At 40.5% G+C, this 13,915-nt stretch overlaps 1 protein-coding gene across 1 annotated transcript in view; it reads left to right on the forward strand.

Annotated features, from left to right (window-relative positions):
• Window positions 1-203: 203 nt before the first annotated feature.
• The window catches only part of LOC310745936 (macrophage mannose receptor 1-like), a 38,473-nt gene continuing 24,761 nt past the window's right edge, over window positions 204-13,915 (forward strand). Inside the window, exons 1-10 of the mRNA XM_083579248.1 lie at window positions 204-370; window positions 2,206-2,607; window positions 3,419-3,592; window positions 4,614-4,778; window positions 5,392-5,505; window positions 6,454-6,597; window positions 7,326-7,508; window positions 8,013-8,170; window positions 8,858-8,971; window positions 13,097-13,212. Coding sequence (XP_083435374.1) covers window positions 310-370; window positions 2,206-2,607; window positions 3,419-3,592; window positions 4,614-4,778; window positions 5,392-5,505; window positions 6,454-6,597; window positions 7,326-7,508; window positions 8,013-8,170; window positions 8,858-8,971; window positions 13,097-13,212 — 1,631 coding nt within the window. The 5' untranslated portion in view covers window positions 204-309. The remainder of the gene's footprint in view (window positions 371-2,205; window positions 2,608-3,418; window positions 3,593-4,613; window positions 4,779-5,391; window positions 5,506-6,453; window positions 6,598-7,325; window positions 7,509-8,012; window positions 8,171-8,857; window positions 8,972-13,096; window positions 13,213-13,915) is intronic.

Genomic DNA, 13,915 nt, shown 5'->3' on the forward strand with positions numbered 1-13,915 from the left:
TTCCTTTATATCAGTGGCTCCCAACCTTTAAGAGTCAAAGGACCCCTTTCAATGACCAAAAAATTAAAGGGTGCCAAGAGGATCTTCTGGCCCTGGTATACTGTATTCAGATTGAGTCCACTGCTGCATTTGCCAAAGACAAAAAATTGCAGCATTGCAAAATTTGGCTTTGTGTACATTATAACATGTCAAACACAGAAGTGAAATTTTCATTCTGCCTGGCTCATTTATGAAGAAGTAACTGAAAAGCAGCAGACTCTGATTTTTCTTCTTTCCATGGGATCTGTGTGGTAGGTTTGGTTGTGACCAATGGCTTCCTTTTTGCTCCTAAATCTCTTGGTCCTCATTCAAGTGACTTTTCAAGTACCAGGTAAGCTCCACTATTGTTACTTTAGTAAGTAAAGGTGCACCTTCAATAAATTTAACTGTTTACATTTGAATCATCTTCTGGAAGTTAATGTTGCATCATTAAAGTTAAATCCATGCAACAGGAGTTACAATGAGAAGTAATTAAACATTGAATCTGCTTATAGCAATAAAATCAGGTTAAAATTACAATAACATCACAGCCAACATCATTTTGAATGTAATTTACATCATGAGTTTTTACTGTTGCAAGAAAGAATTTGTTCTTTCTTCATGCAACACTCCTCTGCATCCTGTTACTTTCTTTTTCACTATATAAAAATGAACTGTAAATATAAGAAATGCATCAACGATAACATTTTAACAATATTAAACAAGAAGAATATCTGACATATTTATGTACACAACAAAAAAGGCATCTTTTGTTGTTTCCATTGGTGTCCTTTGCACTGACCTAGAGCTCTTTGATCCAGTGGAGCCTTTTGTCAGGAGACAATATTTGCCATTCCTCCTTCCTCACGTGCTTCCCAAGCTGTGCCAAGAGGTCTCCCAAGTCTCTGGAGCAAATTGGGAGGAAATACATGGTGCAGGAGGAATGAGGAATTGCCAAAATATTGCCTTCCTCCCTGTTTTGGTAACAGAAAACTGCAGGATCAAAGAGCCTTCCTTCAGAGTGAAGGATCCCACTGAGTGCATTCCTTGCGCTTTAGCAAATCTAAATTACACCTCTTCCTCACGAAAGGAAAGCATCATATCCTTACTGTTCTTGAATATAATGTGATATTTCTCAGGTTATATATTGGTATGGTTGGAGTGTTATAATCATGCAGGCTGTTAGCCTACATGACTGTTTTTACTGTATCTATTGGGTAAGAATTTGTCCTGGTGTTTTTTATGACTGCTGATACTACTTTTAGGATACTGTATTTCTCATGTCTTATGTGTATTTTTTTAAAAAAAGAAATCACCATCAGACTAATTCCTACTGATGGGCAGTATAGCGAATGGTTTTAATTACATAAATAAATAGGAAATCAGTTGGTCACCACATATTGTGGGCCATAGAAGATGTCTTGGTGTTAATAAAAGCAGACAAGTGGGGAATATTTGGATGAGATCAATGGTTTGGGTAGGCAAGAGGAGCTAAACCTTTTTCCTGCTACACATTTGTCCAAATCCTCCACCAAACCTGTTTTTAGCCATGGAGCAGAGCAGAGGAATTTTTTTCACAGAATGCTGGTGCCAGCATATTATTCCCTGTACAGTGCAGGATAGGGGTGGGTGGCAGGGGGACAAATAGCTTCAGGGCACTGATGTGGAAGGATAGGTGAACCTGCTCACCTCTGTTCTCCAATCCAAATTGCCCCCAGCCCATTATTTTAGCAATAAATAAATTTTAAAAATAACAATTAGGAAGATTCAATCTCAGATGTCTTGCATCATGTCTAGTTTGGCACTCAAAAGGAGTGAAATATTTTTTAAAAATTCATTTTTTAAAAAGCTTTATTTATAAATGTATGGGTTTTTTGTTTAAAATTGTAGTATTTTCAGACTAATCAAATGATTAAAAACTTATTCAGAATAAAATAAACTGCAAACAGGATTTGGAAGAAGGACGTCAAAGTCAGTGTCCTGGCTAGGAATTAAGCAAGTTATGGACCTCTGATAAATAAGACGCAGCACTGTAAAATGCAGAATCAACATGAGAGGCATTTCTCTCTTTGCTCTTTCAATCTTATTGCCTCTTGGTCTTATCATCCTGCCAGTGGTTGCCATGTTGGAAGCTATGTGGAATTTTGTCACCATGTTCCTATAATTTTTCCTCTCTTGATTTTGCAGAAAGTGACAGCTTTCTGATACAAAATGAAAACCTCAAGCTTTGTATACAACCTCAGAAATCTCGTTCCATCATTCTGGTCAACTGCGATGAGGATAATGAGTGGCAACATTTCAAGTGGGTTTCCGACGACCAGATTTTGAACATGGCAGTGAAATTATGCCTGGCAGTGCCTTCCAAGTCAAACCTGGTTGCCCTCACCCTCTCCCCCTGTAATGAGACGACTGAACTTCAGAAATGGGAATGCAGAAATGAGAGCCTCCTTGCACTTGAACAGGGGGATTTGTTTTTAAATCCCGAAGGTGGCCAAAAAAGTCGTCTTATACTTTCTAAAGTAGCCACCAGCAAGAGTACCTGGAAGATCTATGGAACGAAAGACGGCTTATGTTCCAAGGGCTATGAAGGTAAAATGAGAGAGTTAATCCTCTTTCTTTAGATATTCAGTTGGTGTATCTGATTCCAGCATGTTGAATCCCCTACATCTGGGACCCAAAATAGGTATGATGCAAATCACATAACCATCAGTCCAGACTCCAGCTATATCAGAAGGACAAAATAGGATCTAAAGGCAGCGTACTAAAGAAAGTGGCTCAACTTAAGCACCAACTATAGTCAGGGAATTAAAGATCAAATTGAAAAATTAAGCAGCTAAAAAATACCCCCTTCATACAAACAATAGCTTTTAGATGTTAAACATACCTTCATATATCTGATATAAACATACATATTACTGTTTTATAATATTGTTGTTTTTATGGATTTCACACACAGAGTCCAATACTTGATTGCTGCTGACTGTTGGTCTGACTGGTTGATGTCCTCAAGTGATGGCTGGGCAGTCAGGAGGGTTCAAGCTTTGGCTAGGTAGAAGCTGGACCAACCAGCATGGGCACCTGAGTGGTGGCACCTTTGGGAACTTAGTACCCTTCCTCTACACTACTTTCCTAACCCTGTCTAGAGAAACCAGAGGCTGACAATTCATTCCACATAATGGAGGAATTGCATGCATTTATTCTGCGTACATGCAAAGGGATGGATGCTCAAAATTCCACTGAGGTGAACATGGAAGCCTGTACACACAAACAGTGCATATCTGAGTTTACATAGAGTCCTATAGAGGGCTTTGTCTTCATTATTTCGGCTTTATTTGTGTTTGCCTCTCAATAGTGTTCAAAATTATTCCAGCCTAACATGATCTGTCCAATGTTCCTTTAGCTCTGTATACCATAGAAGGCAATGCCTTTGGAGCCCCCTGTGTGTTTCCATTCAAGTATAAGAATAAATGGTATGCAAAGTGCATAAGAGATGACGATGAAAATGGACAACTTTGGTGTGGAACAACAGCAGATGTGAATAGAGACTCTTTAAGTGGATATTGTCCAGTAAAAGGTAAGCACTTAACAATGTTTTGTTTGAGCCTTTACTATGTTATTGCGTATTTGCTGCTTAGAGAAATGTTTAACCTACAAAAGAAAAGGGAAGCTGTTATTGTTGCCTCATCTTTACAGATTGTGCAATTTAAGAAAAGAAAATGTGGAAAGAACTTTTCCTTTGCAAGTCAGAACAAAATGAATTATCATTAACATCAGGACCCCTACAGGATCAAGCCTCCAGTTCTTCATCTAAAAGGAACAGAGATAAGGATGTAGTCCACTTCAGGCCAAAATCAAAGCATAGAGCAGACATGGGTCCTTCTGGCCTGCAGCCAGATTTCACCTGACTCCTTGGTCCTCACAACCATCAGCTGTTAAGTGGGGAGCAGCTGAGAGGCAACTGGGTTTTGATGTTGAACAAAGCATGCAGTTTTCCAGAGGCAAAAAGACTAAAACAGAGAGGGAACCTGTAGGTACAATTTGAGTGGAGCTACTAAAATTTTAACAGATGCCTCCCTTTCTATGGGGAATAGGTCTCTCTATGTGATGGTGGGTTAAACTAAGTGTTTGTGCCTGAGTCCCTCCCAGTTTGAGATCTGTCCAGTGGTGGCTCATGCAGTGAGTGGGGCGGAGGCCATGGTGTCCTCCCAGCAGCAGTGTCAATGGAGATGGGGTGAAGCAAAACAGCAGTGAGGTGGGAAGAGCTCTGGACTGGTGCCGGCCATACAGGTGCAGGTACATTCATGCATTAGGTATGTTAGGTATGGATGTTTACAGGGAGAAAGCCAACTCATCAAAACTATCCTGGAACCTGAAGTCCTGATTGCACACAGGGTTTCCAGGTCCTGGGGAAGCACAAATAGTTAGATATCTAGGTATGTGTAGATAACCACACCTAATATGTGAATATGCTTTGAGTATTCTTTGGAAAATTCAAAGAATCTAGATCATTAAAGAATCAAATATATCTCAGCTGTAGAATTAGCTTAATTATGGGTGATTTGAAGATTTGACACTCAAGTTAACAATGCTTACAGATGACCATAATGAATTCTTCTGGACCAGAAACCACTGGACAGGGGATCTCTATCAGATCAATTCCCAGTCAGCTCTAACATGGTACCAAGCAAGAAAAAGTTGCCAGCAACAGAATGCAGAATTATTGAGCATCACCAATTTACATGAACAAGCATACCTGACAGGTAAGACATAACAAGGCATACCTGAAGAGGCGATCAGTGTCTTGTGATATTTTGCTAATTAGTCAATACTGTCTTAGCTCTAAGCATAAATTTCATGAAAATTATGGAAAGTGCCTTTCCACTCCTAGAATATCTTAGGATGTGTACACACACAGCCTTAAAGTACATTTGCTGCCTTACACATATGACTTTTTTGTGCAAATCATCACCTTCCTATTGTTGGTATATTGTTATTTTGGTGTTTTAAAGTGCCTTTTGGTTGAAAAAAAATGTAAAATATACTTGGAGAATATATAGTAAAATACTTTTGAAACTCTACATTTATTTATTTTGGTGTTGTAAGCACCGTGTTATGGAATACAATTCTGACGTTGTTGTTGTGAACAAAAAGCCATAATCTTAAGACCCATGTGTCTTCAAAAACTGTATGAAAAGCAGAAATTCATTGGTTGAAACTGATGCTGGTTGAAGCATTGTATCGGCATACCAGATGAAAAGTTTTTTCTGATTAATTTCTGTTTGGTACCCAGCTTTATGGGGGGGGGGATCTGACATCAATATACATCTCCTAGCTATATAATACAGTTTAATTGATTTTATTTTCCATGAATAGGATTAATAAATGGTATACCTACTTACTACTGGATTGGTCTGAACAGCTTGGATCTTGACAGTGGATGGCAGTGGATTGGCAACCACCCTTTCAGATATTTAAACTGGGCTCCAGGTGAGTGAACAACTATCTGCCAAATCAGATCAATACTGAACAACATTGCTGCCTAATATTCAGGCACAAGTGCCAAAAATTTGAAGGGGTTTACAGGAGGTTAGACTATCCAGAATATACTATATAAAGGAATTAGTTTTGAATAATCATGCAGCATTTAAAAACAATTCTTTGTAGCCTTCTTGTAATGATTAAACCAAATAGTTTAACTTTCCCTAAAGTTCTTGTACCATGATTCTGAGAAGATCTGGCACTTTCTGTCCATTCAGCTTCTTCTGTTTTTAAGAGCTCTGTAGGAGACAGCAATCTTTTAGTGCACATTCTCCCATCACAGTGTTGAAGTGGTAGGGGAAATGACACTTAACAGAACATCAGTTCGTGCCATAACTTTTAAAGTAATGTAAGTGCCCTCCTCCTGCATAGAATATGGAATTGTGGTGTAATTCAGTAGTCACAATCCAGTGAAAAGGTACCTAACCCAAACAGAGATTTCCAGTTATCAGGTAGATCACAGATTATGCACACCCACCCACTTCCAATTTGCATAGCGGGCACACATTTGGACTCATTTTTCAGCTCAGATGGTTTGCTTCATTGTTCACCAGTAAAGGTGATTAGACTGAAGATATGGTGATGAAATGGTGGCTCCACAATTATGGAATGCAATTCCAGTAGAGATTCGGCAGACTCAAACTTTTAAAGAAGCCTTTTCAAAAGCTCTTGATGAAGGGGCAATGGATGGATGAGGTTAATTTACTGGAAAGTGGCTCATTTATTATTGTTCTATGCTGGTTTGTTTCAACTTTATCGTTTCTGGCCATATATATATTAAATGGTTTTGTGCTAATTTAAAATATTGTAGGCTGCTTTGTGAAAGATCAACTCAAACTGCAGTGTTGCAGTGTTAACACAGGACTCAATGATCACTTGTCTCACTCTTTCTTAAAGGGAGCCCATCCCCAGAAACAGAAAAAATCTGTGGATCAATGCAGTCTAAGAATGGCAAGTGGGGGAATGATAAGTGTCAAGAGAAACTTGCATACATTTGCAAAAAAGCAAACTCTTCATTAGATGCTTCTGTTATTCCTTCAGGTAGGATGATAAACTGGGAATGAAGTTTACCTATATCTATATAATTGTATCATCATTATGTATAGAGGGCGCCAGAGTCCAAAATTACATTTCTAACAGTAATACAGGTTTTGCTGTTTGTAGGGGCATATGCAATGGGAAATGTTTGATTGGACAGAGATGGCTGAGAGTATTTTCTCTATCAGTAAAGACCAGTAAAGGTCTAAAGGCTGTGGGCAGGCTTTCACAACTTTGTGAGGCATCGGGTAAACCTTGGTCTTGGCTGGAGAGGAGGTTATAGACTCTATCTCCCCCTCCTTGGTGGAAGCTATCCTGTTAAAGGGATCCAGGAGAAGCAGCTTCTGTCTGGCGCCCAGATGGGGCCAGGGCCATAGCAATCCTCCAACGAGGACTCCTGGGGGGCTACCCCTATTTGATGTAGGTCATAGGGCCCCCCTAGTGGTGGTTTAGCCTTAGATGCACTCCCAGCAGACAGGCTGGAGTGCTGTAGTCTCGCTTCACCCAATGCCTGTGCCAAATTGTTCACATCTGTAACAAATAAAGTTGTGGCCTATTTTAACTGATAAAACCTATATACTGTTGTCTTGTCTGGTTATTCACCCCCTTAGGGGAACTGTGGAGTCGCAGGGTCCTGGCACACAAGTGAGTCAATGACAACATAATGGCAGATCAGAATTTTTAAAGCTCATCCAGTCATGCAATCTTAGATATATTTGTTTTATTTTTAGATGGCTTTAAACCAATTAAATGTCCAGATGGCTGGGCTGCATATGCAGGTCACTGTTACCGCCTTAACAGAGACCTTAAGACATGGAAGAATGCGTTATGGTCCTGTCGAAAGGAAGGTGGAGATTTAATAAGTATACACAACATTGAAGAATACAGCTTTGTCATTTCTCAGCTAGGCTACAGTGAGTACATCCAGAAAATTCTGTTTTCCTGGTATTTGGTGTGTGTAAAAGAGAGAGGGCGGGGTTTTCCCCCTAACCACATACAATTATACAATGTTACTAAGGCCCTCCCCTATTAAAAAGCACCACAGAGCGATAGTCTGTTGAAGTGATTAAGGTGCACAAACAAGTCAAATATGAGAGATGACACTGACTATTATAGCCTTCCACAACCTAGTGCACTTCCATCAACCTCAGTCAATATCACCAATGGTCAGGGATGATTACAATTACAGCTCAAAATATTTGCAGAGCAGCAGCTTGGCGAATGCTGGTCAATTAGACGCTACTCATCTGTAGTTCAGCATTCCATTAATCTTTATGTAACTAGCTGCACATGTCAAACTGAGCTACAGTTCAAAATGGTCTCCCATTTCCAAATCTATGCACCATAGAGCTGTGTGCAGTAGGATCCTAGGCACTCTGGACTGGGGGCAAATAAATAAGACGGCTTTATGTTCTTAGAACCAACAGATCTTCTATGGATAGGACTGAATGACCAGAAGATTCAGATGTATTATGAATGGAGTGATGGTTCTACCGTGACATTCACCAAGTGGCAGAAAGGAAAACCACAACAAATAAATGATGTTGAAAACGAATGTGTCATCATGAGTGGGGAGGTAAAAATATGAATCCTATAAGAGAGATGTATTTCCTTTGGTCCTCAATACATTTATTCAGCCTATTACACAAAAGACTGAATAAATGGATTGAGGGCCAATCTGGCACATTGAGAGCTAAAATTCCCAGAATGGTTTAACAATCATTCCCTCTTTCTAGGCTGCCCTAGGAATTGAAGCTCTGTTTGGCTTCACTTGCCAGCCCCATGATCTCCTAGACCTTGCCCCCAAATGCCCACACCTCACCAACTTCCTCACCACACACCTACCTTCGCTAATCCCTTGAATTTTCTCCAGCCAAGTGGGACCAATTCTTCTTAAATTTCTATACTGTCCTTCATCTGAGGATCACAGGCTGGTTTACAATGGCAGTACTGGAAACAGATTACCAGGCCAGCTGGCTGGCCACTGCTTCCTCCTTCCTGCACTGCTCTCTCTGCCATCATGCCAACTCAATGTCCTAATCATCATCAGCAGAAATATCAGATCCTCAAGCCGAATACTTTATTAGTTTCAGCTGAAGATTTCAGCGAAGTTCAAATGTAATAGGAATTTCGTGAAGTTGTCCAACTCATGCAAAAATGGAAAGCTTTGCATTGACACAAAGACATCAAGCAGGAAGAAAATGAGAAAGCCAGTGGACTCCTCTTCACTAATATTTGTATTTCTTCACATTCCCATCTCTAGAATGGGTACTGGGCAGATTATTTCTGTGAAATGGAACTTGGTTACATCTGTAAAAGACAACCTTTGGCATCTCTTCCTGGAGAACCTGAAGTTGCTGATCCAAATTGCCAGAAAGTAAGTCTAAAGTAAACTGTGTAGTGATTTAAAAAGTGAAATATGCATAGACACCAACTATTTCTCTTCTTAAAGCTGTCCATTAATACAGAGGTACCTCTAGCCTTGAGGGAAGATGTAAAATTTATCTTCCCACTCCCCTCCAATTTCATACCCTTCCTATGGCCACTCAGGCCTCTTCAGCAACTACACCATGGGTCAGCTTTCTTTGCTTCTTTTCCTTTTTACTGCTGACCGCAGGAAGGCTGCTTTATCAAAGATTGAAAGACAATATCAATTTGGATAAAGTTTCAATAGAGAGTTTCTAATCAATAGAGTTACTGCTTCTCCCCCCCCCCAATAGGGTAATTATACCCTTGTGCCTATTAGTAGGGAAGAGCCCCCTTTTTTGCTGATCTTACATTAAAAAAATGTATCTAATGGATCTAAAACAGCTACTACATCAACTATTTCTTCTATTTTTTAATAATTTGTTTCCAGAATGTTTAAACTTGAGAACAGATCCACTACATATATGCAGGATACCCTGCTTCCACTGCCAACAACAGGAAATATTCCCATATATCTGTCTTAGCCTCCAAGGCATCAGGTGTGAACAGTAATCACTTGGAATCACTTCTTATGGATCATAGCTAGTAATCAAAATATGGTGGAGGTGCTTGTGGGAGTATTTGCTTATAGGGGCAGTGCAATTCCTTCATTTGATTCAAATAATGGTCTGCATGCATTTGACAGCATGAAGCATTTCCTGGTTCAGAGAAAGATATGGGGCATGTGAAGATTGTGTGTATGTCTTGGAGATGTTATGGGTGCATTGAAGGTCCTTAACATCGATTCACTGCTTCATATTTTTTAAATATTTCAGTTTTATTTCAATCTCTAGTTATTGCTCTATTTTAAATTTTTGGTTTCACCCAACTGCAATTTTCAAAATAGCGATGGGCACAACTGCTGGTGATGCAACTCATGGGCAGAGCACATGCTGCAGGCCTCAGAATCAACTCTTGACATTTCAAGAGGATTTTGTACAACACTCCTGGAAACCTTCTGCCATACTGAAGGAGATGAACCAACTATCTGACTGTTGCAGACAGCTTCATATGTTCAGCTCCAGAAACAGTTTGCAAAAGTCACACTCATCATTTGGATTTCTACCAGATGTTTCCCTAAAATCAGCTCTAGACTCTTGTATCAATTGCCTGGGCTCAGCTCAGTTGGTAGAGCATTAGACTCTTAATCTCAGGGTCATGGGTTCACGCGCCACGTTGGGCAAAATATTCCTGCATTGAGGGAGCTGGTCTAGATGACCCTCATGGTCCCTTTCCAACTCTACAATTCTATGACTGTATGAAATGGCCAATGTATTAATTTCTGTTGTTGTTTAGTCGTTTAGTCGTGTCTGACTCTTCGTGACCCCACGGACCAGAGCACACCAGGCACTTCTGTCTTCCACTGTCTCCCGCAGTTTAGTCAGACTCATGTTTGTAGCTTCGAGAACACTGTCCAACCATCTCATCCTCTGTCGTCCCCTTCTCCTTGTGCCCTCAATCTTTCCCAACATCAGGGTCTTTTCCAGGGAGTCTTCTCTTCTCATGAGGTGGCCAAAGGATTGGAGCCTCAGCTTCACAACCTGTCCTTCCAGTGAGCACTCAGGGCTAATTTCCTTAAGAATGGATGCGTTTGATCTTCTTGCAGTCCGTGGGACTCTCAAGAGTCTCCTCCAGCACCATAATTCAAAAGCATCAATTCTTCGGCGATCAGCCTTCTTTATGGTCCAGCTCTCACTTCCATACATTACTACTGGGAAAACCATGGCTTTAAATATATGGACCTTTGTTGGCAAGGTGATGTCTCTGCTTTTTAAAATGCTGTCTGGGTTTGCCATCGCCTTTCTCCCAAGGAGCAGGCGTCTTTTAATTTTGTGACTGCTGTCACCATCTGCAGTGATCATGGAGCCCAAGAAAGTAAAATCTCTCACTGCCTCCAATTCTTCCCCTTCTATTTGCTAGGAGGTGGTGGGACCAGTGGCCATGATCTTCGTTTTTTTGATGTTGAGTTTCAGACCATATTTTGCGCTCTCCTCTTTCACCATCATTAAAAGGTTCTTTAATTCCTCCTTACTTTCCGCCATCAAGGTTGTGTCATCTGCATATCTGAGGTTGTTGATATTTCTTCCGGCGATCTTAATTCCAGCTTTGGATTCATCCAGCCCAGCCTTTCGCATGATGAATTCTGCATATAAGTTAAATAAGCAGGGAGACAATATACAGCCTTGCCGTACTCCTTTCCCAATTTTGAACCAATCAGTTGTTCCATATCCAGTTCTAACTGTAGCTTCTTGTCCCAAATAGAGATTTCTCAGGAGACAGATGAGGTGATTAGGCACTCCCATTTCTTTAAGAACTTGCCATAGTTTGGTGTGGTCGACACAGTCAAAGGCTTTTGCATAGTCAATGAAGCAGAAGTAGATGTCTTTCTGGAACTCTCTAGCTTTCTCCATAATCCAGCGCATGTTTGCAATTTGGTCTCTGGTTCCTCTGCCCCTTCGAAATCCAGCTTGCACTTCTGGGAGTTCTCGGTCCACATACTGCTTAAGCCTACCTTGTAGAATTTTAAGCATAACCTTGCTAGCGTGTGAAATGAGTGCAATTGTGCGGTAGTTGGCGCATTCTTTGGCACTGCCCTTCTTTGGGATTGGGATGTAGACTGATCTTCTCCAATCCTCTGGCCACTGCTGAGTTTTCCAAACTTGCTGGCATATTGAGTGTAGCACCTTAACAGCATCATCTTTTAAAATTTTAAATAGTTCAGCTGGAATACCATCACTTCCACTGGCCTTGTTATTAGCAGTGCTTTCTAAGGCCCATTTGACTTCACTATCCAGTATGTCTGGCTCAAGGTCAGCAACCACACTAAAGGTAAAGGTAAAGGTAAAGGTACCCCTGCCCGTACGGGCCAGTCTTGACAGACTCTGGGGTTGTGCGCCCATCTCACTTAAGAGGCCAGGGGCCAGCGCTGTCCGGAGACACTTCCGGGTCACGTGGCCAGCGTGACAAAGCTGCATCTGGCGAGCCAGCGCAGCACACGGAAACGCCGTTTACCTTCCCGCCAGTAAGCGGTCCCTATTTATCTACTTGCACCTGGGGGTGCTTTCGAACTGCTAGGTTGGCAGGCGCTGGGACCGAGCAACGGGAGCGCACCCCGCCGCGGGGATTCGAACCGCCGACCTTTCGATCGGCAAGCCCTAGGCGCTGAGGCTTTTACCCACAGCGCCACCCGCGTCCCCTAGCAACCACACTATCTCTATGCAATTTCGGTGGTACCTCAAGCTGGACGAAGATTACTGTTTTAATCAACTTTCAGCAGTGTCACTAAAATAAACTCAGTCTCTCAATTCCAGTGTGTTTTCAGTAAGTTACTTTAAAGATAATATTCGGGTGGTACTGGACACCTGTTAAACTATCGTATGTTATAAAAGGAACTTCACTGCTATGCTGGAGGAGATGCAGTGAAAGAGGATTGGTACTTCATGCTTCATGTGGTGGGATTGCCCTATAGCTCAAAAAAAATTGGAAGGGTGTATTTTTCTAATTAGGCAAAATTACCCCCCAAAAAATTCCTATACTTAGATATGATTCTAATGCTGTTATTGATTGGAAGTGGTAATAAACATAATAATAAAATAAATTCAATATTCCACATTGTTGTTGTTGTTAAATAGAGAATTGTTTGCAATGTTGCTGACTGCAGAGCAGCTGGAACTAGCTAGTCATTGGAAGGAGGGTTCTGTGTTCACAAAAGAGGGGTGGTACATAAAAGAAATCCTCATCTTAAATCATTAGCAGAACTGACATAAAAACGTGCAGTGAGAATAAACTAAATAGAATATAAAGATAACTAGTAAATAGATTTGAATTGGATATGTAGTGGTAATATAGATAATATAAGTAACCACAGAAAGTGGGGAGGGGGGCGATATTAAGATTTGGTTTTTTAAATTGCTTATGTAAATTTATCTTTGTTATAATATTTGTAAAATGAGAAAATAAAATTATTTAAAAAACCTCAGTGTCTCCAACCTAATACTGCAATAATAAGTGGTTGTTGTTTCTTTTATATTGACAGGGTTGGAAAAGGCACGGTGTCTATTGTTATTTAACTGGACAAACATCTGTAACATTTTCAGAAGCAAAGAAATTCTGCGAAACAAATAAGGGATCTCTGACTTCTGTGGAAAACAGGTATTAAAAAGATTTTCCTTCCAGAAGAAAGGAACAAATAGAAGTGTTTTTAATATCGATGAAATGCAAAATTGGTTTATTTCTGAATATTCTAAGATTACTAGCAGAGAAATAATCGGTATGGATTGTGCTGATACATGCAATATGTAGATGTGTTGCTTCGTGACAGTGGACCTGAAAGCTTGGGGCATGTGTGTGTTTTTACCTTTTACTTTGAAAATACTATGGTCTATATACCCAACTGGTTCAATGACACTCTTGCAACAGGCCCACCTAGGCACCACATAAGACTAAAGCTGTCTACACACCATACATTTGACGCACACACCCCGGAAAAAAGAATCATGAGAACTGTAGTTTATTAAGGGTACTTTGAATTATAGCTCTGTGAGGGGTAAACCACAGTTCCCAGAATTCTTGAGTTGTGTATGTTTTACACAGCCTCTCTGGGTCAGGCAGCACAGTCACATAAGGCATTTAGAACATTTACCTCTTTGTTGCGATTTGAACACACATGCACCCAATTTTTCCGAAGGTAGCTGAAGTTAACTAAGTATACAGCTACCTTCTGCATGTGATCTCCTTCTGATCTCCTGCATCTGAAGATCTCCTTCAGCATTTTGATCAGCAGGACGAAAGCATATTTTTCATATAAATTACAGGTATCACCAACCACAATGATTCTGTAGTGGAGTCTGACACT

This window comes from Podarcis filfolensis (genome assembly GCF_964270895.1).
Source record: "Podarcis filfolensis genome assembly, chromosome: 12".
NCBI classification, from domain to species: domain Eukaryota; kingdom Metazoa; phylum Chordata; class Lepidosauria; order Squamata; family Lacertidae; genus Podarcis; species Podarcis filfolensis.